This window comes from Aspergillus sydowii (genome assembly GCF_001890705.1).
Source record: "Aspergillus sydowii CBS 593.65 unplaced genomic scaffold ASPSYscaffold_4, whole genome shotgun sequence".
Lineage (NCBI taxonomy): Eukaryota > Fungi > Ascomycota > Eurotiomycetes > Eurotiales > Aspergillaceae > Aspergillus > Aspergillus sydowii.
In genome coordinates, this window is record NW_024467862.1 from 1,628,970 (window position 1) to 1,656,055 (window position 27,086).

The following is a 27,086-nucleotide window of genomic DNA, read 5'->3' on the forward strand; positions in this document are numbered from 1 at the left end:
ATTATTTATTTTTACCTCTTCGCTCGGTGGACTCGAGAAAGAGCTGGAGCCGGGAAAGAGCGAAAAAAATGTCTATTTCAGAAATCAGTCGTCACCGTCGAGACGAATCAACGAGATGCGCCGACTGCCGCGAAATATCCACCATGCGTGCCACTCCCATCTTCACATCCACATACTCAAATTCATTGTCACTCACATCGTCAAACCGCCGCAAATGGCCCCGCGTACAACTATGGCTTGGAGGAGTCACCGCTGGCGCAGAATCATCCGCATACAAGCTCCTTGTCGGCCTTGAAGGATCAGGCTTCAATTCGACATTCCCAGTCTCTACCTCGCACTCCAAGGGTCGTCCGTCTTCGCTATTCAAGTCGAGTCGTCTGAACACCTGGATACATATCTCGCAGTACGTCCTGTTCGCCTCAACCAGCCTCGCAATGAGGCCGGAGTAGAATGAGTCGGTCCCAAGAAGGACCTCAACAAGGTACCTCCCGATCATGGTGCAAGAGTATCCCTTGTCCACCAGGCAGCGTAGAACACGTGGGAGATCCGTGTCGCTCGCGCGGCTTCCCAGTGTGCTGCTGGTGATGCTTGCCGAAGAGGAGGATCTTGAGACTGGAGCTTTTGACGCTGACTGTACGGCAATGTCTAGGTGGTGTGCCTTTCCTAGTGAGTTTCCGCGGCCTATCGCGTTGGATCGTCTTAGGTCGCTCGCATGGTTGACTCTGTCAGCGTCAGTACTACCCTTATCCTGGACCCTGGGGCTCAAGCCGCTTTTGGCTGCTAATGGCAGTTTTCTGGCGGCGTTGTGGAATAGCGCGATGGGGTTCTGGGGCTGATCGGGAGACTGCTGGTTTGGGGAAGCCTTGTATATAGAAGACATACTGAACCCGCCCGTCCTTTGAGCAACAAGAATCGGTATTGAGATCCGGTGAGTATAGAGATATGACCTATGTGCCACTGATATTCTCGGTAAGAGGAGAGGACAGTGGCCATATGGAGACATGTCTGCGGCTTATATCTTCCCTGTGAGAAGTCTTTCAAGTTCTATAATCTTTGTAGGTGCAACAATGTGCTAGTCAATAGCTTTTGTGAGTTTCATCTACCTGCTCTTTATCTTCTTGGGTGAAACATAGAAAGTGAGAATGCCAAATGGTTGTAAGAATATTGGCAAAGGAGGCCATTGCTTAACAACTGAAGGCTTTGTGATTGATAAAGGCTTTTCCTTTATGAGTTGACATGTATCACTATTAGGGCTACTCCGTATTTGTTCTTGTTCGCGACAGCAGAAACTTACCACAAGCTACTGCTAAGTGCACCTCTTCTATAATAGAAGTAACAATATATTATAATTTATAAGTGAAACTGCGAAATTGTACAGAAGAGGGTATAAGAGAAATATCAACATATCACATAAAATCACACCAGAAAGGCTTTATAAATCCGGCCCCTTGGTGACAGCGGTTGTAGTTGATAATATCATCGTTCATTTGCGGGCAGCTCATGGAGTATTCCACCAGGGCTAGGTAGCTCAGACCTAGTAGGACTACCAGGTAACTCCCTTGGGGCACTCGTATACTTCTCAGCTGGCGTGCTAGCATCAGGGCTTATGGTAGCGTTGGTCTGCTTCCGCCGACGATGTAGTAGGAACCAAACTAGGGCTATTATAAGAGCGAGCCCAGCACAGCCACCGACAACACCACCTGCAATGGCCCCTTTGTTGCTAGAGCCTGTTGAGGGTGAAGCATCTTTGTTTGTTTCTGCTGATGTCTCTGCCGGTGCATCTGTGGGTGTCGCCGTAGCGGAGGGTGTTCGCGATGCACTCGGGGTACCTAAGTAGCCAAGGGGCCGAACTGTTAGCTCTCTAATTCTTATGACTTGTATGTATGCGCATATAGAACCCTGTTCAAGGTGTCTAGTCAGAGACTTACCACTCGCCACAAGAGACAGTGTTTTTTGATCGGCCCGGGTCAGAGGAGGATCTGCACACCCGACACCATTATTATCTACGCCCAAAGACTGCACGAAGGCGACCTGGCCAGGCGGACAGCAGAAGTAATCGCCATCTTTGTCTTCGTTCAAGTAGTTGATCCACAGATTCCAAGTCTCGTTATTTGCGCAGTGCGGATCTTGCGTGAGATTAATTCTGCACCCCGATTCCGTCGGGCAACAGATATAGTTGTCGCCGTCGACGCAGTAGGAGCCTTGCGGACAGCAATTGTGCCATTCATTCTCTCCCCAGGGGTTGTAGGTGCAGTTATGTTCGTTTGCAGAACAAGTGGTGTTTCGCCGAAGCGTAAAGCCATTGGGCGGGCCGTAGTCAAAGCCGTTCATCTTCCGTAGCAACGTATAAGTACCAAAAACGTCAAGCAACACGAGCCAGTATGATGCGGATGGTTGAGGAAACAGGCGCACGACCGAAGAGACCGGCCTGGACGGGGGACGCGGTGCATTATAGCGTGCATTTTTGTGAGCATTGGCAATCTCAAGCTGCATTTGAAGCGGCGCTGCATACCGTTGATGATTTCCTTTATTGGGGTTCGAAGTCCCCACAGACTGGGAGTTCTGTGGGAAATCAATCGCAGGAGACAGCGCTGACTGGCGGAGGAAATGAGAGCCAAGGACCGGCCCTTGCTGGGGCGAAGCCTCCCTGGAATTTGTTCAATCAGGGAGCGCAAAGGGCTCTGGAGTGCGCGGCGGAGACTTGAATGGGGATCGGGCCGGCTGGGCATTCGCGCATCGTTGTGTTGGGACGGGCGAAGCCGGCTGTCGTGTGCCTGAGCTCCTAGAGCCTCTCACGGCCGATTAAATTGGTTGGTTATCTCTTCAGGGCAACCCTTTTTATTCAAGCTTCACATTGACACTGCGGCGGACTCGTCGTAGCAGGCTTAGTTCATGCATGCGGTTGCTTTCTTTTGGGCACTTCCAAGCGGCGGCTAGAAACCTCGTGGGACTCAGCGGAGATCCTGAGATGAGCACAGTATTTACTACATTGAAAAAAGACATGGTGAATTACGAGAGCCCCCAGCAAGTGTATTAAAGGGAAAGGTCTGAGATCGAGGCCTTGTATTCTATTAGCAGAAAAAAAAGTTCGAAGTCGAGTATTTTTAGTAAGAAGAATTTGTATCTAAAGTGCTAAACAGCAAGGAAGCCGGCGATGGAAAGTACTAGAGATAAATGTAATTGATGAAAGTTTCGGATATCCGAGTTATAACTTCATGATAAGGACTCCACCCTCCGCTGCATCAAGATTACAGCAGCGTTGAAATAAAATAGTGACGGAGTGTTGTAATTTAGAGTGAACCACCAAACACTACTTCTACTTCGTAGTATCTGGTACAGTTTAGTTGAACCACGGATTATGAGTGTTAAAAGTACTAAGAAAACAGCAGTTGGGATAAGATATGCTCAAATTAGTCCCTAAGTTATCGCTCTTGTAATATAGACGCCTTCCATGCGCTCGAGGGCCATACTCCGGTCGAACCATGGATAAAGAAATCGTGAATGCATCAGAGTGCATCAATTAGTAATATGACCACGCTCAAGAGTGCATAACAAGCTGCTGGTTTATTCTTGGAACAGCGTATAACAGAGCTGGTATAGTTCGGCTGCAGACCGCTGTGTGGCTGGCCGATGACGTCGGGCCTGCCCCCTTGCACTGAGTCACTGCAGTCACAGGCTCACAGCTCCTTTCAATCACACCTGGAGGTTGAAGCATCGACGGAGCTAATGCAGGAGGATGCTCTGACGATCCGTTACCGACCAGAATAATACCCGGACAGCGCATTGATAGGACGAATACGGCGGTTCTGGACTGGTGGCGGCAGCGAGTACATGACGGGACCGAACCCTGACATACGCGAACCTGACGTCGTGACTGGTACCGGATTGGTAAGATACGGTATCTAGGCAATTCAACGTGGAAACGGTGCGTCCGGTCCTGTCACACGAGAACCACACGGGCTGCGGCAAAACCTCCAGAACTCCAGACCTCCAATTATCCAGATTTCGAGCTCCCTCGTCCTTCTTCCTTTCTTGCTCTCTCTTCCACCTCCAACAGAAAGGTACGTTGCTCCCTCCACCGAAACTCTGTCATATCCCTGTCTGCCCACCTCCAGACCCCGTTCTGGACCTCCTTTTCCCCGTCTCTGCCTGACGTCCCGTGCCCTCTGCCCTAAGTCTCGCCAGGGCCAGGCCGCCGTCGTTAAAAAATCTGCACCCACTGGTGGAGGACCATGCCCCCCCGAGCCTCTCGGCCCAGGACGAATAAATCTCTCATACTCCCCTTTCATTTCACAAGCTGACCGCCGGTTCTTTCAATCAGATCTCGAAGAAATAAATATCGCGGGAGTCCACCAATTCCCGTTTTTTGAGCTCTTCGTCATCTACCCCTCATCCAGCTAGCCTTTGGGATTCTCCGGTTCCAAAGGCTCCCAGACACCACGGCTCACACAGCCGGGTTCCTGCTTCCCCGTCACATTGTATCCCCTCGACGTCTTCGAGACACTCTTAACAACATCCCCCCTCCTGCTACTGCTCCCCCGAGTCTTCACTCCGATCGGCGCGCCATTTTCCCACACCTTGACGCCCACTGAGATTTTTCCCTCACCCATTGAGCTGCCGCATAGGACTTCTCTGACGGTTCTTCCTCTTAAGGAGGAAGGGTCTAGGAGGCTTGGTCCAGTCAACTACGGTTGCGAAACTTTTCGCCCTCCCTAGCACGCAGTCGCGTATCTAAATCTTCCAACCTTTCACCTTTTTTTTGTCAAGCCATATCCCGTGCTCCATCGCAACGCAGGGTTATGGCACCGACTGCTTGTGTACCTGCTGAAGTATGCATGACAAAACTTTACGATAAACCAGACTTTTATGTCAATAAAGGTCTCGAACTCAGCAATCATGGAGAGGGCGAAATTTCGCAATCTCGGTTGGCTGCCAAGGATCTTGTTTTGAATGTCCTGCAGAAACGAGCCGCTGAAGTCGACACCGACCGATGTGCCCCTGGAGAAGAAGATGCTTTCTATGTGGCAGACATGGGTGAGGTTTACCGCCAGCATCTGCGCTGGAAAATGAACCTAGGCCGTGTGCGCCCCTTTTTTGGTATGTTCTTCTACTCATGACATTATCGGTTGGTTGCTAATGAGAAACAGCGGTCAAGTGCAACCCCGACCCGGAGGTTCTCCGCCTCATGGCCAAGCTTGGAAACGGCTTCGACTGCGCTTCCAAGGCGGAGATTGACATGGCTCTTGAGACCGGTGTTGATCCCAATCGCATCATCTACGCGCAACCCTGCAAGACCAAGTCCTACTTGCGCCACGCCGCCAATGTGGGCGTGAAACAGATGACCTTTGACAATGCCGACGAGCTGTACAAGATCAAGGCTTGCTTCCCTGAAGCTGAGCTCTACCTCCGCATTCTTACCGACGACTCGACCAGCCTATGCCGTCTCAGCATGAAGTTTGGTGCCTCGTTGGATGTAGCCCGTCAACTCCTCGAGCTGGCACACGACCTTGAGCTCAAGGTTGTCGGCGTCAGCTTCCACGTGGGCTCTGGCGCGGAAGATCCCAAAGCCTTCCTCAAGGCCGTTCAGGATGCCCGTCTAGTCTTTGACCAAGCAGCTGAAATCGGCCACGAGCTGCACACCCTCGACGTTGGCGGCGGCTTCACCGGTGAGACCTTCGAGAAATTTGCCGGCGTCCTGGGCGAGGCATTGGAGACTTACTTCCCACCGCACATCCGCATCATCGCCGAGCCTGGCCGCTACTACGTTGGTAGCGCGTTCACCCTGGCTGCGAATGTCATTGCACGCCGCGATGTACGGGACCCTGAGGAGGAAAGCAAGGATGCTTATATGATCTACCTCAATGATGGCGTCTACGGAAATTTCTCCAACATCATCTTTGACCACCAGCACCCCGAGCCTCGCATCCTTACGTGCGCATCTCAGGCGAATGCGTCCCCGGAGGATGTAGCCTACTCCATTTGGGGACCTACTTGCGATGGGATTGACGTCATCAGCCAGCGAAGCCTGCTTCCTGGCTTGTTGGACGTTGGTGACTGGCTGTACTTTGAGGAGATGGGCGCCTATACCAAGTGCAGTGCGACCCGCTTCAATGGCTTCTCCGACAACCACGAGGTTATTTACATCTCCAGCGAACCGGGCGCCTCTGCTCTTCTTGAATACTAGTCCGATATCTGTTTTTGTTTTTGCTTTTTTTACCGTGTTGATTTGCGCTTTTCTGTCTTTACCGGAATTGTTTATCTAGTCACTGGTATTAATACAGAGGGAAACTCTATTTATATAATAGAGTAGACCTGAATATCTAACCAATAGTACTGTTGAAAAGTTTGGACATATCACTATTATCTATCCATATATTTGCGTAGCCTTTGAAGTGTGGTATCTGTCCGTCTAAATGTGTCCCAACCCCGTCTAACAGCATAAATCTATCCATGCCGAGCCAGCTCCGACACGACACAACACAACACAACCAAGAGTGCAGAAGCTATACAAGCCGCTCAACACTCAGCTCTGTCCCAGCACCTTCTCCGCCCTGCACCAACCCCCCGGCCTCCAGCTTCTTCTTCCACTTCGCAGACTCATACCGCGCAAGGATAAGTGTGATGCGAGCGATTGCCGTCGTATCGGCAGCCTCGGCAACAACTTCCGAGGCGGTGCACGTCCAGCGCCCAAACGCCCAGTTGAGGATATAGTACACCGACTCGGCCGCTGTGGATGTTGCCGGTGGCCTCACGTCCAAGTCGTCCGACGAACTCGCCGGCGGCGTTTGTGTCGAGCACTTCAAAATCCCCTTTATCCTGTAGACCTCCTCCTTTGGCGCTGAAGAGAGAAGCTTTTCCAGCGCCGCGACGTCAATCGTCCCCTTACCTCCCGCCTCCCCAGTCTGTCGTAGTGTAACCGAAAGAACCTCCACCTCAGACTGATGCCCATGTTCATGACCATGACCATGACCATGGTCATGCCCGTCTACCTTCCCGCTATCCAAATCCTCCTCACCCCCCTTTGCAAACAGCGCCCCATCAATCCCAAGCAGCACATCCTTATCCACCTTCCCCTTATCACTCTTAACCCAAGGCGTCTCAACCTCCAAATCCCCCACCCGGTCCAAAACATCATCAAACCGCCTCTCCGAGACCGCCTCCCACTTGTTAAACACAATTAAATCCGTATACTTCGCCTGCAGCTTCGCCGTGTAACTCGTATCCTCATACCCCTCCCAATTCTCCACATCAATCACCGATACCACGCCGTCAAGCACGTACGCGCCCGTCCCCGTGGCCGGGTCCGTACTCTCGCGCGCAAGCCGGTTCACCTCCATCGCGAGCGTGGCGGGAAATGCGCTCCCGCTGGTCTCGATGATGATTCGATCCGGTGTCATCTCGGAGCGCAGCTGTTCGAGGGCGTCGCTGAGTTGGCCGACGAGGTTGCAGCAGATACAGCCGTTGAGGAGTTCGCGGACGCCGGAGATTGCGGAGGTGGAGGCGAGTTGGGAGTCGATTGCGACATCGCCGAATTCGTTTTTGAGGAGCGCCAGTTTGTAGGTTTTGGGGAGTTGGGGGAGGAGGTTTAGTAGGAGGGTGGTTTTGCCGGAGCCCAGGAAGCCTGTTAGGATTGTTATGGGGATTGCTGGGGCCATGGTTTTCTATGTTTTCTTCTTCTTTTCTTTTCTTCTATTTGTTTTTTTCTCTAACTTTTGTCTTTCCTTCTTTTTTCTTCTTTTTCTTTTTCTTTTTTCTTCCAAAAGAGAGACGAAGGTGAGGGTTGAGACTGAAAAACCGTGAACGATGGAAACTTGGAGGCTCAGCAAAAGATGGAGGGGGAAAGAGGGGAACAAAGTTGTATGTACGCTATTCCTAATCGGGCCGAGCCCTACACCGGCACCGCTCGTGTGTTCAATGGAATAACATTGAAACTTGCCATTCATATGTTGGTCATTAATAAAGCTAAAATGTATGGGCAAGATAATCGACTCTAGTAAATCTGAACAGATGTCTTCGTTGAGGTCTGTAATCCTATCTTTCATCTTTCGCCAGACCTCAGGATCTCCGGAAATCGGCACTAATGTACGTAATGAGACGGTGCTTGTAGGGGAATGGCATTTTGCCAGGTTCGGGTGAAGTAAGTTGCCTTATCGGATGCCGCCGATTTGGAAGCGCCTACATGACAGCGAAATCGGGAAGCCATTTATGATAGTCCAATTCAATGCCAAATTCGTAGATATACCAGGCTCTAATGCTGACCAACCTTGCGTACGCGGAGTCCAACTATGAAGCCCAGACCCGGTCAATTAAATTACGAGTAAGCCTCAACTCCAAGTTTGCCTGGGACTCATGAGGTATCCCCAAAACAGGATCGAAGATGTTGAGTGATGGAGACGAACAAGATGTACAACCTGGAAACTGATGACCGCAAACGGTTTAGCGCGATATTTTATACTGCCTTATGGCCCCGCCTGGTATGGACACCTAGATAGTGACGTCATTGCAGGTCCCTTGCATTTTTAAGGCAGAACAGTTAGTATGGCTGTTGGAGCTTCTCGACACCGACAGCAACATGTCTGAAAATCCTACCGAGCAGGTCAAAGAAACCGCCTTCGCTGCTGCATCCACGTCCGGTGAATGGGTGCAACAGAATGTTGTGAATCCAGTCCAATCCTGTGTAGCTGGGGAGAAAACCGAGGAGTCTGGTTGGTTGTATATGCCTATTGTATCTCAATAATGCTGCTAATGCCTCCCTCTAGGCCAGACTGAAGACACTATATCCGATGAAGAGCAGAAAGAGCTCGACCACTTGGATAGAGAGAGAATAGAGGCATTTCTTCGAGAGAAACATCAGAGCAACGCTGGGACGAAGCGGAAGTGAACCAAGAAGCCGGATTCCTGTTCAATGTATAATATAAGACTTATGACAGATGTATTGGATGAGATAATGAGTTAAATGCTGTGTAGGTACATGGTTATAGAACTGCCCTGAATCCACGATCTAGCGAGCGGTCTAGTCCTAGGAAATCAACTACCTGGCCAAGATGGTCGATGCCCCAGAAGTTTTCTTTCTCACCCTTGGAGTTTGTGCATTCAAGCCAGGGGAGACCGAACGCACCAGAGTCAAAGGCCTGCTGCGTATTGGCACTCAAGCGTGTCTTGACTTCGGGTTTGTTTGCCTGATATAATTATTAGCTTATGGTGTATCTAGAAAGGCAAGGAAGGCTGTGCTTACCGCTTCGAGGACTGCCTTTGTTTCTGACGATCCTAAAATCCTCTCAAGAATTGGTACAAACACTTCAGGTTGCGTTGCTTTCGCATTGCCCTTTGACCAGAACTCCTCGTAAATCGCCTCGGTAGCAGAAACTAATTTAGATGGATTCTGCTGAGAGATAGCTGCGAAAGCACGTTGAGCCGCCAAGGTGTTGGGTGGGAACCCCTCCGGCATTGACTCTAACATAGGCACTGAAAAGTAACGACCCCAGCGCAGTCGCTCCTGGTTGATCCATTTATCCTTGTCTGCAGGCCTTCGTTAGAAGCTATACTATACTAGTACGTGCAGGCGGTCATCTCACTTTTGATTCGGATGGGTGGAGTATTTCCGCAAGTATGCATCAGCCCGCCGAGGAAAATAGGCACAAATGTGACATCACATTTGCTGAAAGTTGGGGAATTCTATTCTAGCGTCAGACAGCTCCCTTATGGCGTTATAGCTACATCCGGAGAAGTATACGAATAATAGGGGCTCACCTTTAGGAGTTTGAACGCGATGTATGCGAACGGACTAACAACGTCATAGTATAGAGTGATCTTTGGGGTAGCCATGGTTCAATCAAGTGGTATACAAAATATCTTGCCAAGGACCAGGAAATAAAATCCAACGCGGTCTTCACTCTTCAGCCAGTAGTTATTTATGTTTTCAAGCAGAGGAATGCTGGGGAATCAGTGCAGCGTCTCCGCTGCACACACGGCTGATTCAGCCACTGGCCGTGTCGGGCCGAGGTTATTTTTTGCTTATGTAGGGAGTCAATCGCCGTCTGTTACAGCACCAGCTACTATCTCAACGTTTATGGAAGGGAAAGGGGATAAGTTCAATGCAAGCGCAGTAGATTTGATCTACTCGAACGCCCGTGGTCCGGCATGAACTCGACCTTCAACTAGCTAACAAGCTAATATTCGACACATCGCGTGGGGTTGCACGTGGATTCGTTACTGTGTCAACCGGCGGTGGCCTTGATATTGCTTACTGATCGACATCCATCCCCTCGCGGGTCAAACCCAAATTCTCGTGCCCTGATTATTATGTGAGCTACTGTGGTGCCTGACTGCAGATGTCTAAGCGTGATCTATTCCGAAGCGAAATCTAGATGGAAGAGGCTTGATTCTCTAATGAATGACTTCATATTCGCGTCCGAAATAGGCAGTCAATAATCCTGCCAATATAAAGCCAATAAGGGGTCAATTATTGAGGTAGGAATCAATATAGGGGGTCGATCAGCAAGGTGGTGGATATTGCATATTAAGCGGTGGGCGTTTCCAACCTCCTCCGGTCAACATATTACTTAAATTATTGCAACTACGACCGTTCCACGCATACAAACAATTATATACTTCGAATTCGATTTTTTTTCGAAATATCAGAATGACAACTTCTACCAACCATAACTCCACGAGGCTTATCCTCACCAGACGTGAGGATTGGAGTGAGTGGTACCAGGATAAGAAAGAATATGCAGAAGAACGAGGTGTCTGGAACTATTTCAACCCTGAAATTGAAGAACAATATAGACCTACGCTTCCAGTATTACCAGATCCACCTCAGCCAGGTGTATCTAGTCACGATGCTAGTTATTACAGTGCAAACATGAAATACGTACAGACGACCCTTAAAAGCGTGCGACAGGTAAGGAACAAGATCGTCAGCGATATGCATGTCAACATACGACGCCTCATTGTCGGCAAAGCACGAGGAGAGATATTGAAGACTTTGAAGATGCAATATCAGACCAGCAGCGACGAAGAGGACCAATTTGCTTATAACAAATATGAATCTATCCTCAAGCAACCTATCAAGCAAGAAAATATTTTAACGTGGCTTGGAGACTTCAACAACGCGTACTACGCAATTAAGAAGCGGAACTTGCCAGAAAGCAACGACAAATATGTCAAACGGCAGTTCTTGAAAGCAATTTCGTCCATATCTTACTCCTTTGCGGATAGGCAATCAGAGCTATTGCATGAACCTGCACACGCACAAGAAGACTTCCACACGTTGCTAGGCCGATATCGGACCTACCTAGCAAATAGCGAACGCTTGAAACCCTCAGGAAACCTAGCGTTTGCCACGATCAACGGTCAGAGCCCTGAGAATTACAGCAGGAAGGAAAGACGCGCAGGACCCATCAAACCATGTGTATGCGGCTTGCCCCATTACTTCAAGGACTGCTGGTACATTATGAAATCGAAACGGAACCCCGGTTGGAAGCCTAATGAGGAAACCGCAGCCAAGGTCAACGAAGCACTCCAAAGGGACGACGAAGTCGGAAGGAAGCTTCGACACTTAGCTGAAGAAGATCAATAGCGACAAGGCAACAGCAACAATATAGAATCCAGTATAGATATGTGTGTTGCAGCTATAGAACGTTCGAATCTCTGCATGACCGCCGTCTTCAACGTAGGAAACGGCCACAATCTGAAAACTGCATTTATTCTTGTCCGGAGACCCCCCGCATATCTGAAATGATGCTTCACGCTTAGAAGAACTCGATAATACTATCGGAGTAATCGGAACAGGAGACTCATCAGTACAAGGTATAGGGAGAGGAAAGGTCAAGATCTTTCTAAATGGAGCAAATAGAAGCATCACAATGACACTGACTAATATCATGTGTGTGCCCGGGATGCTCATTAATATCGTTGCTGCAAGACGACTCAAGCAAGCGGGATATACTTGGGATTTCGATAATAATACTATTAGGGAAGGAAAGAGAACTCTTTTCAAGCTTAAAGACTATTCTTCAGGTCTGTGGGTGGTAAAGCAACCAAAGGATGATGACTATGTCTTTGCAGCCCAGAGACCTGCTAACTGCTGCTTCAGAAAGGCAGTATGGACCTTTGGTATCGGAGAATGGGTTATACTTATATCGATGTGCTTAAGCACTTACCTGAAGCTGTCACGGGTATTAAGATCATTGACATTAATGTTAATCACTGCAGCAAACTTCCGTGCGAGACATGCAAGATAAGCCATATATCTTAACAGATATCTTAAAGGCCTATAATGACCGCAGTCAAACCGTTTGAACGCGTATACTTTAATCTAATTAATATAGAACACGGAACCAATAGAGAACACTAGATTATCTATTTTTATGATAAAGTCACACGGATGCATATTATCTATACTTATATAATTAAAAGCGACTGTATTAACGCCGTCAAAACCTTTGTTAACTGGGCAAAGAACACGTATGGCAAGACTATCCAAATACTTAAAAGTAATTAAGAAAAGGCTTTAGGAAGAGAGATCTTGAGCGTAAGAGCTGTAGAAGGTATTGTATATCAGTATTTAGTTAGGGCAATACTAAACCGGAATAGAGCTGTAGAAAGAGCTGGATATTAACTTATCTTAAGAACATAGAAAGCTCTGCTTGGTGCACTTCTCTCTAGGGATCTTTAGCTATTTATTATTCAAGCAACAGCCTTTATTGTTAACAGAAAATGTTCCCCGCGAGGTGCTGGGGCCCCTGAGCTTATTTGATAGATATGGTTGAGCATGCTGGATTCAACGCTGCCAGACAGCATAACGGCGAGTAGAATAGGAAACGACGACCGTAAATTGCTCTGCGCTCCTGCTAATAACGCCAGTGACGAGGGCAGGAAGGAGTGGTCGGGTCCCACGTCCTTCAATTCCAGTAAGCCCTAGGTGCCCCGAGCTCTCTTCGAGTATTCAAACTTCCAAGTTCAGGCCAAGTTAATTACTTTCAGACTTAGCACACAGTCTAGTTTTCATATCAAAACATCACACCTACTCAGCTTACTGTGCATCGTTCTACAGCATGCGTAACCTTTCTAGCGATGGCATGACCTCGAGCTCGGTTGACGACTCATACTTAGCACCTGAAGCGCAAGGGTTTCAAGATTCAGTGAGCAAGAGGCGTCGACACGCCATGTACTTCCATCGGCCGCCCGTTTGGCGCTATAGTTCATTCCAAGATGAGAGCTCGTCGCCGGACATGTCTGAGGATTTGAATGGTAGTGACAGAGCAACGAACGACAACATTTCCGTTAGCTCCCTTGATATGTTCAACAATCAGAAAGCCGCTACGGCACCATATATTATTCTGGATGATTCCGACTCGGAACACGAGACTCCTCTCTTGGTGAGTACTTGGCAGTACCAAGGCCGACATGGAAGTTAACAATATAAGCAAAAGGAGCGCGACTCATACGGTAAATTGACTCTTCCTGATTGTCGTGTCTCAACGGAGACAATACCAGACCCTTTGTACCAGAAGAAGCCGGTGTTTTGCACTCGCTTGCATTTATATAAAGACATTCGATTAGGGATGGGAGAGCAATGGGCTATTGAGGAGGGATCGCTGGTCATTGGCGTAGGCTCGGAGTATACTCTACTCCAAAGTTACGAGAGAAGAACAGATGAATTTGAGGTTTCTGGTGGTGACGTCTACGTGGTGTGTTCCATGTACGCGGACCTGTGGGCACTGTGCGCGAAGGTTTCATCCAATCCGTCACCAGAAGGGAATAATGCTACCCGGCTTGCTTTCCTTCCGCTGTGTGCGGTAACATTGGCACCGAACTATAGCGCATTCATCCAGCGGAGTATTAGATCTACTCAATACTCAGGCCCGCACAGGGAAAGATATCCCGGGAATGGGCTGCCTGTCATGCCTCCGCGACGTTCACATAGCCTGACTGCTAGCAACCAGATATTTCGTGGCCCCGACAGTCAGATGTCGTTACCGTTGACTGTTCATGGTATATTCCGAAGTCTTGTGTTGAAACATACGGATGACGATTTTGTGCCGCTAGACTCCTCATTGGAGCCCATTTTGTCGACGTTGACAAACAGACGCTGGTGTTTTCTAAGTAGGGTGGGGCGCATCAAATATTCCTCGAAATACCGACAGAGTGATAGACATCATATGAGGCGAAAGTGCGATTATAAGCCGAATCAATCATCAGAATCCGCCCACGAAACAATTGATTCAAAACCGAATGGATGGCGAGGATTGCGCAGATGGCAGAGGGCTTCATCATGGGATAGCCAGAAGTTCAAGTGGCTGTCGTGGAGAGTCTGACCACACCCCTCCGTACTGATAACTGTCTCGATGATCATGCCCTTCGCCGTCGATCAAATTTCTTTGCATCCAGGCCTGTGTACATAGGTCGATAGAAAGTTCGGGTCGAAGAAATATCAATTCAGCTTCCGATTATACGGAGACATGTGTTGGATTCCCGACCAAGCCTACGGACTGTATTCATTTTTGGGCACGTTTGCCATAGCAGTGCAACTCGATTTCATCCCACTGTTCATGCTCTGAGGGAACCTTGGTGCGAAGCAAATGTAGATCGTGTAGCCCAGCGGATTCCATCAAATCAAAGAAAATACTCTCGCTTTCATGTCGTCTTTTAAGAGCTACAAGGATGATAGCGTTAGGAGACACCTGGACTAGTCGACTCAACACTGACACTAGAGCCGGCTGGCTGTCGGCGTTATAGGTGCAGTCTGAGACAAGAACTAGATCAATGGACGGGCTGTCGAAGAGATTATCCGGAAGTTCTTCTTCCCATTCGAGTGGCCGGTACTTGATCTCTGACGCATGCGCCGGTTTCGCAACAGCAATGTTCTTAGTGATGATGTCCTCAACTTCGGATAGGTCTGTGAGTAGGACAGAGCATTGCGGGAGAAGACTCGCCAGAGCGATACCGACAATACCACAACCCGAGCCTAATTCAATTACGTTGAGAGGGCTACTGCGTCCAGTTTGCAAAAGGCCCTCTAGCACAGGGTTGGATGGTCCGTGATCCCCAGTAATTATCTGTTGAAGATACAAGACCGAGGAAATTGCTGCATCCCTGAACACGTGGGAGAAGGTACTTAGAATAATGATAGAAAAGATATTCCGGAGAGAGTATAGTCTCACCAGATATGTCGTGCAATGCTATTCCCAGTTTCCTCCCATATACTCAATTGCACAGACTGGCTCACACGAAAGCGTCGTTCAACCAGCTTCTCGGCAACCAGCGACTGCGGGCCTCCGAATGGTGCACTCCAGCAGGATATTACTAGCGGGATACTGCGTTGATCCAGCAGGGAGTCTGACAATGTTGAATCTGTGACGCGGACAGGTTTGGATGCGGTCACTTCCATTATCATAGGTCGCTGTGAGATGCTGCTTGGAAGAGATCCCAATGTAATTGGGAGTTCACGCTTTCCTCCGTGCCACTGCAGCCGTTCCTGACATATAATGTTTTTCTCATTGTGAGCAGGGCGGAGTGTTACAAGTAAATCCACATCCTGTGTCAGGAATGCATCACCTAGATCTGTTGTGATGCAGATAAGTGCAGAGGCGGAAACAGAGCCAGTTTTCAGCTTCTGCAGCCTGGGAGTTTTGAGAAAACGAATGTAATAAACCATCTTGTGTATAGTTGTAGATCGGAGAATGTGGATGGAGTGACCAAAATATTCATAAATCATAATTATTCCTGTCTGTCCGGCGTGGGCTGACTAAGTCGGATGACATCTGCCCTGCCCTCATCCCGTCTGGAATCTGGTCAACCCTCCAGCTCTCCTTCCTTGTCTCCCTCAATTTCAACATCCAAAACGCCATCGTTCTACCGAGTTCCACAGTCTGGCTCCACACGCGCTCTCCTGATTGTCCATGGGCCCTCCTAGATGAAGCTGGAGGAACAGACCGCTTATCTTCAGATGTCTGGAGACTAGGTCTCCTACTAATCACCATTCACCATGATGCGACCGAGAGACCCTCGAGTCAGGCAAACAATCAACCAGATTTCATATAATCTCGAGTCCGCAAATGAGACAGCGCAGGAGAGGATTTATACATTTTCGCATAACTATATCTTCCCCTGTTTCACGTCAATTGGAAACTGTGTCAACTCATGCACTGCGACCTGTCTCCCGACCCGCGAAGACCACCTACGCCGTCGCCGCCGTCGCTACGCAGATTTCGACTTCTACGATGACTGGGAGAATGAAGAGGCGGATGATACGATTTTGGGATGGGGCACAGACGAACTAGATCGTCTGTTGGCTGGGAGCGGGCTAGGGCGGGGAAGTTCCGACCAGCCTCGCAGGCAGCGGAGGATGAGCTATGGTGCCCGTCGCGCGAGTCGGAGGAAAAGCGGACTTTTAGTACCGGATGATCGCGACGACCCGACTGTTATTCCCAGCTCGTCATTTTTGGGATTTCTCGAGCGATTCCCGTGGAGATTTGGCGCGCGGGGTTTGAAATATAGACCCTCTGCCGCTGACCTTCAAGAACACCCAACGGGGTTACGAGACGTACACGAGCAGGAACCTCTAATTGAAGAGGGCGAAGAGACCGTCGGAGGGCCTGTAAATGGCAATAATGGGAGGTATCGCAGTTCAACACAGTCGTCCCGTGAGACTGCAAACTCTCTCAGCTCTCGAGGGGATTTAATTATGAGCGACGAGGAGGAGGATGCGGTCCCTTTAGATGATGAATTCGCTATGGCCTTAGCCCGACGGGGCACCGGGTTGGAGTCGGATGACCAGGAAGGGGGTAAGCCCGATAGTATGAGGTCTACCTCTGGTACATTCAGCATAGCACCCACCACATCTTCGAAGAGCTCGAAAAGCAAGAAGAAGAAGAAACAGAAGCGATCCAGTCGAATACAATCGCCTCCGAGCTCCTTCGCGGATGTTTCCCGCGATATGGCGTCAATATCTATTGACGATCTGAAGAGAGAGGATGAGCAGGCTGCTCGGGAAGAAGAGTTAGAAATTGTACGCAAACGACTCGCCGCGCGGCAACTGGCTTTGAATCGGGGTATCAGCATAAAGGACGTCAAGGTATGTTCAAGCGTAGCCATAACTCTACCAGTATTTGAAAGCTGACCGTATGACAGACCGCTTCCATATCTCCACCACAAACAGCGCCCTCGGGTGTCGCCCACTCCGCCTTGCCCGTAAACACCTCAGAAGTGTCGGGAAAACAAGACTCAGCCTTTAATAACACAGTAACCCGACAAGACTCCAACTTGCGATTATCCGAGTCTGATTCACGAACCGAGCCATTCCCGCCTTTGCCCGATACACCCATGAGCCCTGAGAGTATCGAACATATTTCTACCCATTCCGATCCTAGTCGAAATTCAGACGTACCTCTGAAACCTGTCGAACCAGTGCCTGAACCCGAGGATGATGCCCCGAGCTCTAAGACTGATAATGACAGGAATTGAGAGTGCAGGGAGCAGGTATCCCATTCAAATCGGCTGGTTTGCAGGCAATTCAGTCTCGTCCATTCGAACTAATATCTGTTTCTTATGATACCACTTAACATATTTCTACCTGTATAGTATGACCTTGGTTATGGTTATGATTTACGATTTGAAATCCTATATCCACTGGCCTAGTTTCTTGAGGAACTATTCGCCATGGCTTTATTTCTTGTCTTCCATGACGCACCTGTAGATTTTTAAATTAGATTCATAGGCCGATTACGACATGTTCTCACGTTTTTAGTCCGCCCTGCGTAGGCTGACAGCGTGGTTATAAAAACCCAGGGCGGGTCTGAAAAACGGAGGAGGGAAGTGTACCGTTCCAAAGGAGGTTCACATTCCGCTTTGATATTGCGCTTGTCCATTTGGACGATTGACCCATCTGTCGACCATGGAGGTAGGTTAGGATTGAAGATGGGTCTGGTTGTTCTTTGTTCCGCGCTTGTGAGTGATATGATGAGTGCTTCGCTCCAATTGGACGTTGTGAAGAAGAGAGAAGAGACAATTCACGTAAATAGTATGTATAATGAGGCGAAGAGATGGGATATTGTACACGTAGATGTCTATTTTACATGTCTTTTCATCAGAGCGTTAGTAGAAATACATGTCGGTTTATATGAATGTAGATTACCCATGGTCACGGGTAGGGTGTAATGTATGCAGGTGAATTGATTAAGATGCTTAGGCCGAAGCCGCAGCATCTCCCTCGGCAATGTCGGAAACATCAGAGGGGTTCATGGAGAGCTTGCGGATCTCCCAGTTTTCAGACTCGGCCCAATCCTTTTTCTCACCCAGGAGACAGACGGATTTCCGGGTGCCATCAACGAGGAAGGTCTGGGCAGCCTCATTGACGTCCTTTGCTGTGACGTCTAGAACCTGTTCTCTCCAGCGCTGGTCCATCTCATGAGTAATACCACTCATGAAGTACCTGGCTCCTTCTTCATCAACGCTAACCGGGGCATCCAGGCCTTGGAAAATACCCAACTTAGCTTCGTTGATTTCACGGTCTGACCAAGTACGGTCTCTCGCGAAAACACCACTGTTCTGGAAGACCTTGAGAGTATTGGCGGGGTTGGGATCACGGTAACTGGTAAAAGCGAAGAATCCCTTGACTGGGCCGTTGCTTGCTCCTGCTCCATAGGCCCCTCCCTTTTCTCTGATCTCGGGATGGAGGTAGTTGTGAGTGAGGAGCTGAGAGAGGACGCTCAGCTTCGCGCTGGAAGAATGCGTAAATGGTACCGTTGGTAAAGCCAGACCGGAATAGTAGACCTTGTAGGGTAGGTCATAAAAGGCTTTAGTGACAAGCGAGTCCGAGCCAAAACTCTGAGGCTGAATCGACGGTGAAGGAGATTTCGGTAGGGCGGCAATCCACTTTTGCAAGATCGACTCATTCTGGCTCGAACTTTCCGGTTCACAGACAAGGCGGACACGAAGACCAGATGTCTTCGAAATAGCAAATGATTGAATGAGACGGAGCTTTTCAATCAACTCCGCTAGACGTTCCGGAGAGGTCTCCGCATCACGCAGAAGGTTTGCCATAGCCTGCAGCTGGGCAAGGCCTGATGTCTGCTCTTGCGCCCAGAAACTACGAGAAAGGCCAGCTGCCGCGGCATTCAATGCGTATCGGTGACCTGTCCCTGCCACGGCATCCAACGCCCCATTAGTGGACAACCGCAAAAGTTCCTGGATCATCGCCGGTGCGTAAGGGCTGGTGAAGTCAGTCTCGGTAACAAGTGCTGTCAGGATTTCAAGCATGTCCGGGATGTTCTTGTCCACCGCAAAGCCAGAAAACTGGAGGCCTTCCTTGAATTTACCGAGTTCTGTTGGCGACGACGTGTGGAAAGTTGAGGTCGAGACTCCGCCTGTCTTGAGTTTCATCAAGTCTTCCCACTGCTCCATCGTCCTGGTTGGAGTTCCAAGTCGCATGATGCAATCGTTGAAAAGCGGTAATAGTAGGCGAAGGTCGTCGGGGAGATCTTCGAAAGCATTTACCGCCTGAAAGTAGGTCAATCCGTTGGTAGGAGCTTCGCGCCAGACAACATCCGTGTCCTCAACACTAGATTCACGGACCGGCTTGTACTCCTTCTGCCGAGAGATATCTTCGACTCGCAGCGATGGCAAACAGCTTAGATCAGAGTGCTGCGCTTGCTCTTGAATCTCAAGCAGCTGTAGCTCGGCCTTTCCAAGTTCAGTGACTGCCTTCTCGACTGAGCCATACTGCTCAGTCAGTTCCTTGAGCTTCGCCTCCTTCCTGACCATTTCCTTTTCATCCAACTCCTTGTTAAACGATGGGTTGCCGACCATCGTAAATGTTAGGCAATTATCATTAATGAGGTACTTTTGCATCAGCGACTCCAGATAGCCACCCTTTTCGTACTTGCTTTTGAAGGCATCGATAACCTCATTCCAGGCCAGCTCCTTCATGGGATCTGAGCCGTTAAACCAAGATCCGAGAGTTTTCTGGATGACTCCAAGACCAAAGTTCGCCGTCTTGTGTCGAAGGGCAAGCTCCAACTGGTGGAGGAATCCCTGGACCTTCTCGTCATTAAAGCCCTTCTCGAGAGACTCCCGGAAGACTCGCTGAACTTCCTCCTTCACTAGAGGGGCTTGATCCTCGCTCACACCAGTGACGCCAATTGAGAAAACCGGAACTCTACCGGAAGTGTCGAGCCCCGTGTTGGGGGTAAACGAGGAACCGAGTCCACTTTCAATCAAAGCTTTGTACATGGGAGATCCGTATCCATCCAGCAACAGAGACGAGAGGATACCAGCTGAGAAAGTTTCGACAATGTCCGTGCTGTCACCCATGTACCACGACGTGGAAGTTTTAAATTGTTTATCTTCGCTGGCAAACGTGTCAATTGGCCCTGGCACAGTCACGTTTACAGGTCCACAAAGATCAATCGGCATCTTGACTGACGTGTCGGCATCTCCTTTGCAAAATCCGTCCAAGACGCCACCAACCTGCTTCAGATGGCCGTCTAGAGGCATATCGCCGTAAGTCAGGATCTTAGCATTGCTGGGGTTGTAGTTCTGCTTTGAGAAGTCGACTAGCTGTTTGTGCGTTAAGTCTGTGATATTTTGAGGGTCTCCTCCAGAGTTATTAATTGCAGGGAAGATGCTCTCTTGGTACCTGATCCAGTAAAGGTAGTTGGCGTCAGACATCGAACCCTTCATTTCGTTGTACACAACACCCTTGAACAAGATGTCTTCCGGCTTCAAACCGCCCTCCTGATTTTGGATAGCCCGTGGGTCTTCCGGCCCTAGACGCCATCCTTCTTGCCTGAAGTCTTCTTCTTTGAGCAGAGGGTGCATGGTAGCATCCAAATAGACTGATAGGAGGTTTTGGAAATCTTGTAGGTTCGTCGTGGCAAACGGATACATGGTGTGATCGGATGAGGTGAAGGCGTTCATGAAGTTTGAGAGAGAACGAGGGAGCATCTTGAAAAATGGGTCACGGATCGGGTATCTAATGGAAGTCAAAAGTTAATGTCTAACTCAGCATTGCGCAACCGAATTCTCTGGAATGAGGGCAGCCTTACTTCTCACTTCCACACAGGGTGGTGTGCTCCAGGATATGCGGCACACCTGTGGCGTCCGGCGGGTTCGTCTTGAATCCGATGCCGAAAACATTGTTCTTGTCTTCCCTTGCAATATGGAGGTAGTCCGCGTGTGTCTTGTCATGCTTTAATCGGATAGCTGTAAGGTGAAGCTCGGGAACATGTTTTTTTTCCTGTACGGTAAACCCATGAAGCTGGTCGCCAACCTCTGGCAAGCTCGGTAAGCTAGATACTGAAGCGAAGGTTCGTGTATGAGACCACCGAGAAAATGACGTCGCGGGCCTCAATACGCGCCCGCAGGGTTTGTGGAGGGCCGGAGCTCGTTGTCTGCTCAGTTGCAGAAATGAGCGAAACATTTTGTCGAGCGTGTCCGAATCAAGAGAAGGGCGCGCAGACCAGTCCTTTGGCTTTAGTAGGATGTTCGAGGATTTGTTTCACACGGATCGTTGTCGATGGCGCAACGGTTCGAAAACGGCACCGGTCCAGCCGGGACCAAGTGATAGAGTTAGGAGACGAACAAACTGCACTGGGAAAAGAGAAGAATAGTGCCTCCTGATGACCGCCGTTTAATTCTGAGCAGAAAGGCAGGAGAGAATGGATGGAAGAGTTGCGGCCGGTTGTCGGCTGGGGATGACAAACTGCGCAATGCCAAGAGAATATTTTCTAATCGGGCTAGCGTTAACCCCCTCTTACGAGATTGGATTCGATCTCTCTCCAACAAGTCCTCGACCGACTGTCCTTGACTCGTTTATACTCGCCAGTTGCCTGCCGCTCAACCAGGCTCTCACGACTCTCAGCTGTCATTCTCGGGTTATTTATTGGCTGTGCAGAACTTGGTTGCTATAGTATCGGAAGTCCCGGTTGCTCCGAGTTCTGCGAGCCTTAGCACGTCTCAAGGTTCTCCGCTCATTGCCAGTGTGGAATTCAAGAGTCACCATTGCCTGTGCTGTGTCTGGGTATTCTCCAGGCGCCACATTACTCACGCGGGTCTGAGTTCTGCTGGACCTTTCGAGGCGGCCCTCGACCCGGCCACCCATTAAACTCCTGACCACGCCCAGCCGTTCCGTGTTCGCATTTTTCCTTCCAAGGCCCGGCCACGCGACCTCCGTCAGACCACCCGCAACGAACGTCCCCCGGACCGAATCTACAAAGTGGACTCACCAATAATGTCGGCTACGGCTATGTCGAAGAAAAACAAGGGGAAGAAGGTCGCGGACCCTAACGAGACTTCGAAACTTCTTGCCGCCAAGATCTCGCAGCTAGAACAGGATGCGGCGGGAGAGAAGGACCAAGAACAAGAAATCGGTGCGTGGTTTACCTTCGAGTGTACACTTTGGGTCGTTCGGATACTTTTGGCCTTGCGTGGCAACATTGGCTAACAACACTGTTTGGTTATAGAACGGGAGGTGAAGAAGGCCACCCGAGATTTAAACCAGCTCTTGACCAATATCGAATCCCCGATGACCCGCCTCGAAACTGTCCATAAAAAGTACACAGAGCTTCTGGCTGACATGAAGAAGTTGGACCGCGACTATGCCAAGAGTAAGAAGCGCGCGGACCAGCTCCAGAAGGACCAGGACAAGGGCAAATCGGAGTTGAACAAAACTGTTACTATGAAAGATAAGCTAGAGAAGCTTTGTAGGGAGCTTACAAAAGAAAACAAGAAAGTCAAGGTGGGTTTAATACAACTATGGCTTGATCGACTGGATTGAGCGTCTGGGCTAATTGTCAACCTTTTGGGGGATGATTAGGATGAGAACAAGAAACTAGAGGAGAACGAGAAGAAGGCTCGTGCGATAGTCAATGAGCGACTTGACTCTCTTTTGTACGACATTCAAGATGTTATGGCAGCAAAGGGCAATCCTCGAAGCGACAAAGGGGACATCGACCTTGACGAAGCGTAAGTTGCGGTCCAGCAGCTTTTGAAATTCTGTACACTCTCTGACAATTTGTTAAAGCCTGCGAGCCAAGATCAAAACCATTGGTGAAAAGTTCGAGATGCGCGAATTACACTATAAGTCGTTACTGCGCAGCAAGGACGCTGAAATTCAATGTCTTACCGCGAAATACGAAGAACAACGACGTGCGGCGGAGAATGAAGCTGCTCGCTGTCGTGCTCTGAGCTCTCAGGTATCTACGTTTTCGCATACCGAATCTGAACTGCGAAGCCAGCTGAATATTTATGTGGAAAAGTTTAAACAGGTATGGCTTGATCGGGTCCCTTTTCGTTCTCGGTAATAATAATATTCCAGGTTGAGGACACTTTGAACAATAGTAACGAGTTGTTCCTGACGTTTCGCAAGGAGATGGAGGAAATGTCGAAGAAGACCAAACGGCTAGAAAAGGAAAATCTCACCCTCACTCGCAAACACGATCAGACAAACCGAAACATACTAGAAATGGCCGAGGAGCGAACGAGGAATCATGAAGAGCTCGACAAGTGGCGGAAGAAGAGTCATCACCTCGAAGCGCTGTGTCGACGAATGCAGGCCCAGGGTCGTGGGCAGAATCTTGCTGTGGATTTAGACGGTGACGACGAGGGGACGGAAAGCGAATATGAAGAGGATTACGAAGATGAAGAAGACGAAGAGGGCATCAGTGACGAAGAATATGAAATCGATAGCGCCAACGGAGACCACCCCCTGCCACAGCAGCCAGAGAAGCCTGTATTCGGGCCACCACCGCCCCCGAACCTCCTGGAAGCACGAGCGAATGGGAAAGCTGTGTTAAACGGATGCCACTAACGATCCTGCCGAGGGAAGGGAAAGTAGGGCCAGTTCTATGCCCATTTTCCGAAATTGGGAATGGTAACAATGTAGGGAGTGGCGTCGTCAAATTTAGCATCCGGCAGTTTTGCAGTGATGGTTTGAAATGCCTTCATTGAACAAAGATGTATGTCAACAGCTCTTGAACGTAGCGCTGATTTGTTTTGGAAATCTACGTGTTGCTGTACACAATCCAGTCGGATACTATCCTTCTCTTCAGCATTTGTTTTCAACCAGGCATCAGGTGTGTGAATTACCGACCTACCTATTTCGCCCAATGCACCCATCCTCTGTTATTGCTGAGTGATTTCCGAGTTCTGTTCACGTTGCAGTTTATGTAAATGTATATCAATGAGACATCTGAAACCATAAAATTTTCTAGATATATACATTCTACCCATATCTATGAGGCATGGAAACTGAATTACGGCTCAAAAATACATGAATAAATAATATGATCTTACTCAAAGTTTGCTCGCAGGGCCCGTCGCATAGGCGGCGCTCTTTCTCAAGACATCTGCAGCCTGCGCAACCATCTCCTTCAGGACCACGCCCGCAGGTTTGATCTCCTTGATAATCCCAGAGACGTCACCCATGAGGAACGGAATATCAAAGTCCTTATCGTTGTTGAAATCATGCTCTATCGGCACAATACCCTGCGCCGTTAACCGCGCGATCTCCTCGGGCTTCTTCTCCCACTCCTTGATGTAATCGTTAGGCAGCATCCGCAGCGGTCGTCCCGAAACAACAAGCGTCCGCTTGGTCTCCCCATATTGCGCGCCAACAACAGCCTCTTTATGCAGCTTACTCGCACCACTTTCCTCAGTAGCCAGGAACCTCGTTCCCACCCACACACCTGCCGCGCCCAGCGTCAACGCCGCCGCCAGACTCCGCCCATCATTAATACCTCCAGCAGCAACAACCAGGGGCGTTTGTCCTGTAAGCGGACTCTTATATTTCTGCACCGCATCCACAACGGCGGGGATAAGCACCGAGAATGGAATATCCCCAGTATGTCCACCACCTTCTCCGCCCTGTGCACAGATGATATCCACGCCGGCCTTGAGCGCCTTCTCTGCGTGCTTCGGCGCGCCCACCATGTTCATAATCAAGATGCCGGCGTCGTGGAGGCGCTTGATCACATGCGCGGGCGGGACACCGACAGCGCACACAAATAACTTCGTCCCGTGGTTGATGACCACGTCGATGAGCTGGTCGAGCTGGCCGTTTGTGTAGTCGTGGTTTGTCTTGCGGGCGTTGCCGCCGACTTGTGGGAGGGCGAGGTCGACGCCGAAGGGGAGCGATTTGTCCTTGAGCAGGGACTTGAGCTCCGTGAGCATCTCGTTCATTTGGTCTGGGGTGTACCCCAGGCCACCGATGACACCGAGACCGCCGGCGTTGGAGACTGCGGCTGCGAGGGGTGCGCCGGAGGCCTTTGCCATGCCTGCGAGGAGGACGGGGCTTTGGATGTTGAGGAGAGAGGTGAGGGGCGTTGAGATTGACATATTGGCGGCTTGGTTCTGTCCTGGATAGGTGGTGTTAGTTTGTATTTTGGAGAATTGGGGGATTGCGTGCCTGGCTGTCGCGCGTACCTTTGTTGTTTTCTTTTGTATAGACCCCTGATTGAAGGATGAGAGCGAAGAAAGAGGGAGGATGAGGTTGAAGTGGGAGGCCGGTGGGGATTATTGCCTGGGATAAATAGGAATAAAATTTATCTTCCTTGGTAAATCAGTCGGCTATTCGACTTCGGCTCCTCCCATATGAAAGAAAGGAGCTGGGGAGCTCCTGGAGATGCGGGGAAGAAAAGCCACTGCGGTGGACGGACCGAGGCTCATCTCTGGGGATCTTCGGTCTGCCGGGTACGGCTTCCATTCGGATTGTATGTGCTATTATGCAGTCATGTGCAGTGCATTACCCTTGTACATAATGTTTAAGATGTGCAAATTCTATAGTTCAAGCTTGAACTATTCCTGCCAAAGTGGAGCTGGTGGTGGATTGTCTTACGGTTTATTTGATCTACTTGATGCATGAAATGCGGCCACCAGAAACTCGGAAGGGTAACTTTTATATTATTTCAACCTTGCAATGGGTATTTAGGCGCAATGGAAAATATGTCTAAGTCGTATTGAACAATATTACTTCTCCAGTGTTCCAACCGCTTCCCTCAACAACCGGGTCGATAGCACGACTTCTTGAAGCCGATCACAGATAGAGCAGCGCCACAAATATGGACACTATAATGCTCGCCAGTGATTCTGCCACATTTTTGCTTCCTAATCCAGTCTGAGATTTGGCTATCATCGCATCCATTTCCGACACAGAGGGAACACGCAGGTGGTTTGGTCTAGAAAAAGGAAGCATTAAATCGGTATTCCTGAAACCAGATATAAGGGAGATGGTCTTACTCGTTGGAGTCTTCGGAACCATCTGTAGCGGCCATTGCTCGATTCGACTCATATGTGGTTTCAATCGCGTCTGTGTCTTCAGGTGTTGAAGGTGACGAAACTACCGCAGGTGAAGGCCCGTCAACCACTGGTCCTGGTGGAGGCTGGTACTTTCCCACTGCATCTGTGGGGGCGAGCGCAAAAGACCCCGGTAGACTGCGGCGCTCTATGTTATGGTGTAGCCCGTGCAGTGCCGAATCGAAGCTAAAGGCTGAGGCAAGAACGAATGCTGATAGGCCCAGAATGAATAGGTTGCCCAGAGGACGGGATATCGAGGTTATGATCTTCATGTTGAACGTGTCGGCAGGGGGTTGACAAGTTTACAGTCTTCAAGGTGACCCTTGTCCTTGAGATATACGAAATTTAATTGAATCGAGGCCGTCCGACAGGCGCGACGCGAAGATGTGAGAAGCCATGCCCAAAACTTTTACACACCGTCAAGTATGCTCTTGGACAAGAATGATGGTCTCGTGCCTGCCAGTGGACGATGGCTTCAGCCATTCATTCTGCGGCACTCGAACGCACGAAGAGCGTCTGAGGTGCGCTCGAGAAGAATGATACGCCAGTAAAGGAGCAGCCTTATCATTTTTTCTGCGGCCAATGGGGGTATTCATTGGGTATAGATCGGAATGCCGAGTGAGATTTGAGACCCCAGCCAGGGATGAGGTATCCGGAAGTTGGAAGGGATCAGATGCCTGCTGGCACTTAAAGCTGCTCGCGCGAATTGAGCGCGTCGCATGGCTCGAGCCTTGGAACTGAAGTGCCCTGAACTGCTGACATTAGGTTGGCCTGGATCCCTCTACGCTATG

General features: G+C 49.6%; 14 protein-coding genes across 14 annotated transcripts; 6 read left to right on the forward strand and 8 right to left on the reverse strand.

The window, feature by feature from the left end:
- Nucleotide 1: 1 nt before the first annotated feature.
- ASPSYDRAFT_909935 (uncharacterized protein) lies at nt 2-1,239 on the reverse strand. Its single transcript, XM_040852420.1, has one exon. The coding sequence runs from the start codon at nt 1,001-1,003 to the stop codon at nt 92-94; it is 912 nt and encodes a 303-aa protein (XP_040703708.1). The 5' UTR covers nt 1,004-1,239; the 3' UTR covers nt 2-91.
- A 237-nt stretch (nt 1,240-1,476) lies between these two features.
- ASPSYDRAFT_88797 (uncharacterized protein) lies at nt 1,477-2,493 on the reverse strand (the record flags this gene model as incomplete). Its single annotated transcript, XM_040852064.1, has 2 exons — nt 1,477-1,829; nt 1,929-2,493. The coding sequence occupies 2 exons, from the start codon at nt 2,491-2,493 to the stop codon at nt 1,477-1,479; spliced, it is 918 nt and encodes a 305-aa protein (XP_040703709.1).
- A 2,306-nt stretch (nt 2,494-4,799) lies between these two features.
- On the forward strand, nt 4,800-6,184 carry ASPSYDRAFT_57413 (type III PLP-dependent enzyme; the record flags this gene model as incomplete). Its single annotated transcript, XM_040849365.1, has 2 exons — nt 4,800-5,097; nt 5,142-6,184. 2 exons carry the CDS (start codon nt 4,800-4,802, stop codon nt 6,182-6,184), a joined length of 1,341 nt encoding a protein of 446 aa, XP_040703710.1.
- Nucleotides 6,185-6,503: 319 nt separating this feature from the next.
- Nucleotides 6,504-7,655, reverse strand: ASPSYDRAFT_149200 (GTP-binding protein; the record flags this gene model as incomplete). The annotated part of the gene is made up of 1 exon (XM_040841882.1): nt 6,504-7,655. One exon carries the CDS (start codon nt 7,653-7,655, stop codon nt 6,504-6,506), a length of 1,152 nt encoding a protein of 383 aa, XP_040703711.1.
- An 860-nt stretch (nt 7,656-8,515) lies between these two features.
- ASPSYDRAFT_131746 (uncharacterized protein) lies at nt 8,516-8,881 on the forward strand (the record flags this gene model as incomplete). Its single annotated transcript, XM_040840585.1, has 2 exons — nt 8,516-8,705; nt 8,760-8,881. Exons 1-2 carry the CDS (start codon nt 8,573-8,575, stop codon nt 8,879-8,881), a joined length of 255 nt encoding a protein of 84 aa, XP_040703712.1. The 5' UTR covers nt 8,516-8,572.
- On the reverse strand, nt 8,516-10,127 carry ASPSYDRAFT_176175 (putative 2-hydroxychromene-2-carboxylate isomerase). Its single transcript, XM_040843462.1, has 5 exons — nt 9,751-10,127; nt 9,576-9,675; nt 9,236-9,519; nt 8,760-9,179; nt 8,516-8,705 (listed from the first exon to the last, which is right to left on the reverse strand). The coding sequence occupies exons 1-4, from the start codon at nt 9,823-9,825 to the stop codon at nt 8,976-8,978; spliced, it is 663 nt and encodes a 220-aa protein (XP_040703713.1). The 5' UTR covers nt 9,826-10,127; the 3' UTR covers nt 8,516-8,705; nt 8,760-8,975.
- Nucleotides 10,128-10,642: 515 nt separating this feature from the next.
- On the forward strand, nt 10,643-11,581 carry ASPSYDRAFT_200924 (uncharacterized protein; the record flags this gene model as incomplete). The annotated part of the gene is made up of 1 exon (XM_040843788.1): nt 10,643-11,581. The coding sequence occupies one exon, from the start codon at nt 10,643-10,645 to the stop codon at nt 11,579-11,581; it is 939 nt and encodes a 312-aa protein (XP_040703714.1).
- A 1,588-nt stretch (nt 11,582-13,169) lies between these two features.
- ASPSYDRAFT_57416 (uncharacterized protein) lies at nt 13,170-14,321 on the forward strand (the record flags this gene model as incomplete). Its single annotated transcript, XM_040849366.1, has 2 exons — nt 13,170-13,382; nt 13,437-14,321. The coding sequence occupies 2 exons, from the start codon at nt 13,170-13,172 to the stop codon at nt 14,319-14,321; spliced, it is 1,098 nt and encodes a 365-aa protein (XP_040703715.1).
- A 180-nt stretch (nt 14,322-14,501) lies between these two features.
- Nucleotides 14,502-15,661, reverse strand: ASPSYDRAFT_88804 (protein N-lysine methyltransferase family protein; the record flags this gene model as incomplete). The annotated part of the gene is made up of 2 exons (XM_040852065.1): nt 14,502-15,099; nt 15,168-15,661. 2 exons carry the CDS (start codon nt 15,659-15,661, stop codon nt 14,502-14,504), a joined length of 1,092 nt encoding a protein of 363 aa, XP_040703716.1.
- Nucleotides 15,662-15,991: 330 nt separating this feature from the next.
- Nucleotides 15,992-17,469, forward strand: ASPSYDRAFT_148826 (uncharacterized protein; the record flags this gene model as incomplete). Its single annotated transcript, XM_040841843.1, has 2 exons — nt 15,992-17,080; nt 17,137-17,469. The coding sequence occupies 2 exons, from the start codon at nt 15,992-15,994 to the stop codon at nt 17,467-17,469; spliced, it is 1,422 nt and encodes a 473-aa protein (XP_040703717.1).
- Nucleotides 17,470-17,696: 227 nt separating this feature from the next.
- On the reverse strand, nt 17,697-21,424 carry cym1 (pitrilysin family metalloprotease cym1; the record flags this gene model as incomplete). The annotated part of the gene is made up of 2 exons (XM_040840300.1): nt 17,697-20,977; nt 21,051-21,424. The coding sequence occupies 2 exons, from the start codon at nt 21,422-21,424 to the stop codon at nt 18,190-18,192; spliced, it is 3,162 nt and encodes a 1,053-aa protein (XP_040703718.1). The 3' UTR covers nt 17,697-18,189.
- An 810-nt stretch (nt 21,425-22,234) lies between these two features.
- On the forward strand, nt 22,235-23,812 carry ASPSYDRAFT_150335 (taxilin; the record flags this gene model as incomplete). The annotated part of the gene is made up of 5 exons (XM_040841990.1): nt 22,235-22,373; nt 22,467-22,741; nt 22,820-22,968; nt 23,027-23,270; nt 23,321-23,812. 5 exons carry the CDS (start codon nt 22,235-22,237, stop codon nt 23,810-23,812), a joined length of 1,299 nt encoding a protein of 432 aa, XP_040703719.1.
- A 485-nt stretch (nt 23,813-24,297) lies between these two features.
- On the reverse strand, nt 24,298-25,338 carry ASPSYDRAFT_57421 (NAD(P)H-dependent flavin oxidoreductase; the record flags this gene model as incomplete). The annotated part of the gene is made up of 1 exon (XM_040849367.1): nt 24,298-25,338. The coding sequence occupies one exon, from the start codon at nt 25,336-25,338 to the stop codon at nt 24,298-24,300; it is 1,041 nt and encodes a 346-aa protein (XP_040703720.1).
- A 543-nt stretch (nt 25,339-25,881) lies between these two features.
- ASPSYDRAFT_200941 (uncharacterized protein) lies at nt 25,882-26,567 on the reverse strand (the record flags this gene model as incomplete). Its single annotated transcript, XM_040843789.1, has 2 exons — nt 25,882-26,177; nt 26,239-26,567. The coding sequence occupies 2 exons, from the start codon at nt 26,565-26,567 to the stop codon at nt 26,036-26,038; spliced, it is 471 nt and encodes a 156-aa protein (XP_040703721.1). The 3' UTR covers nt 25,882-26,035.
- Nucleotides 26,568-27,086: the final 519 nt, after the last annotated feature.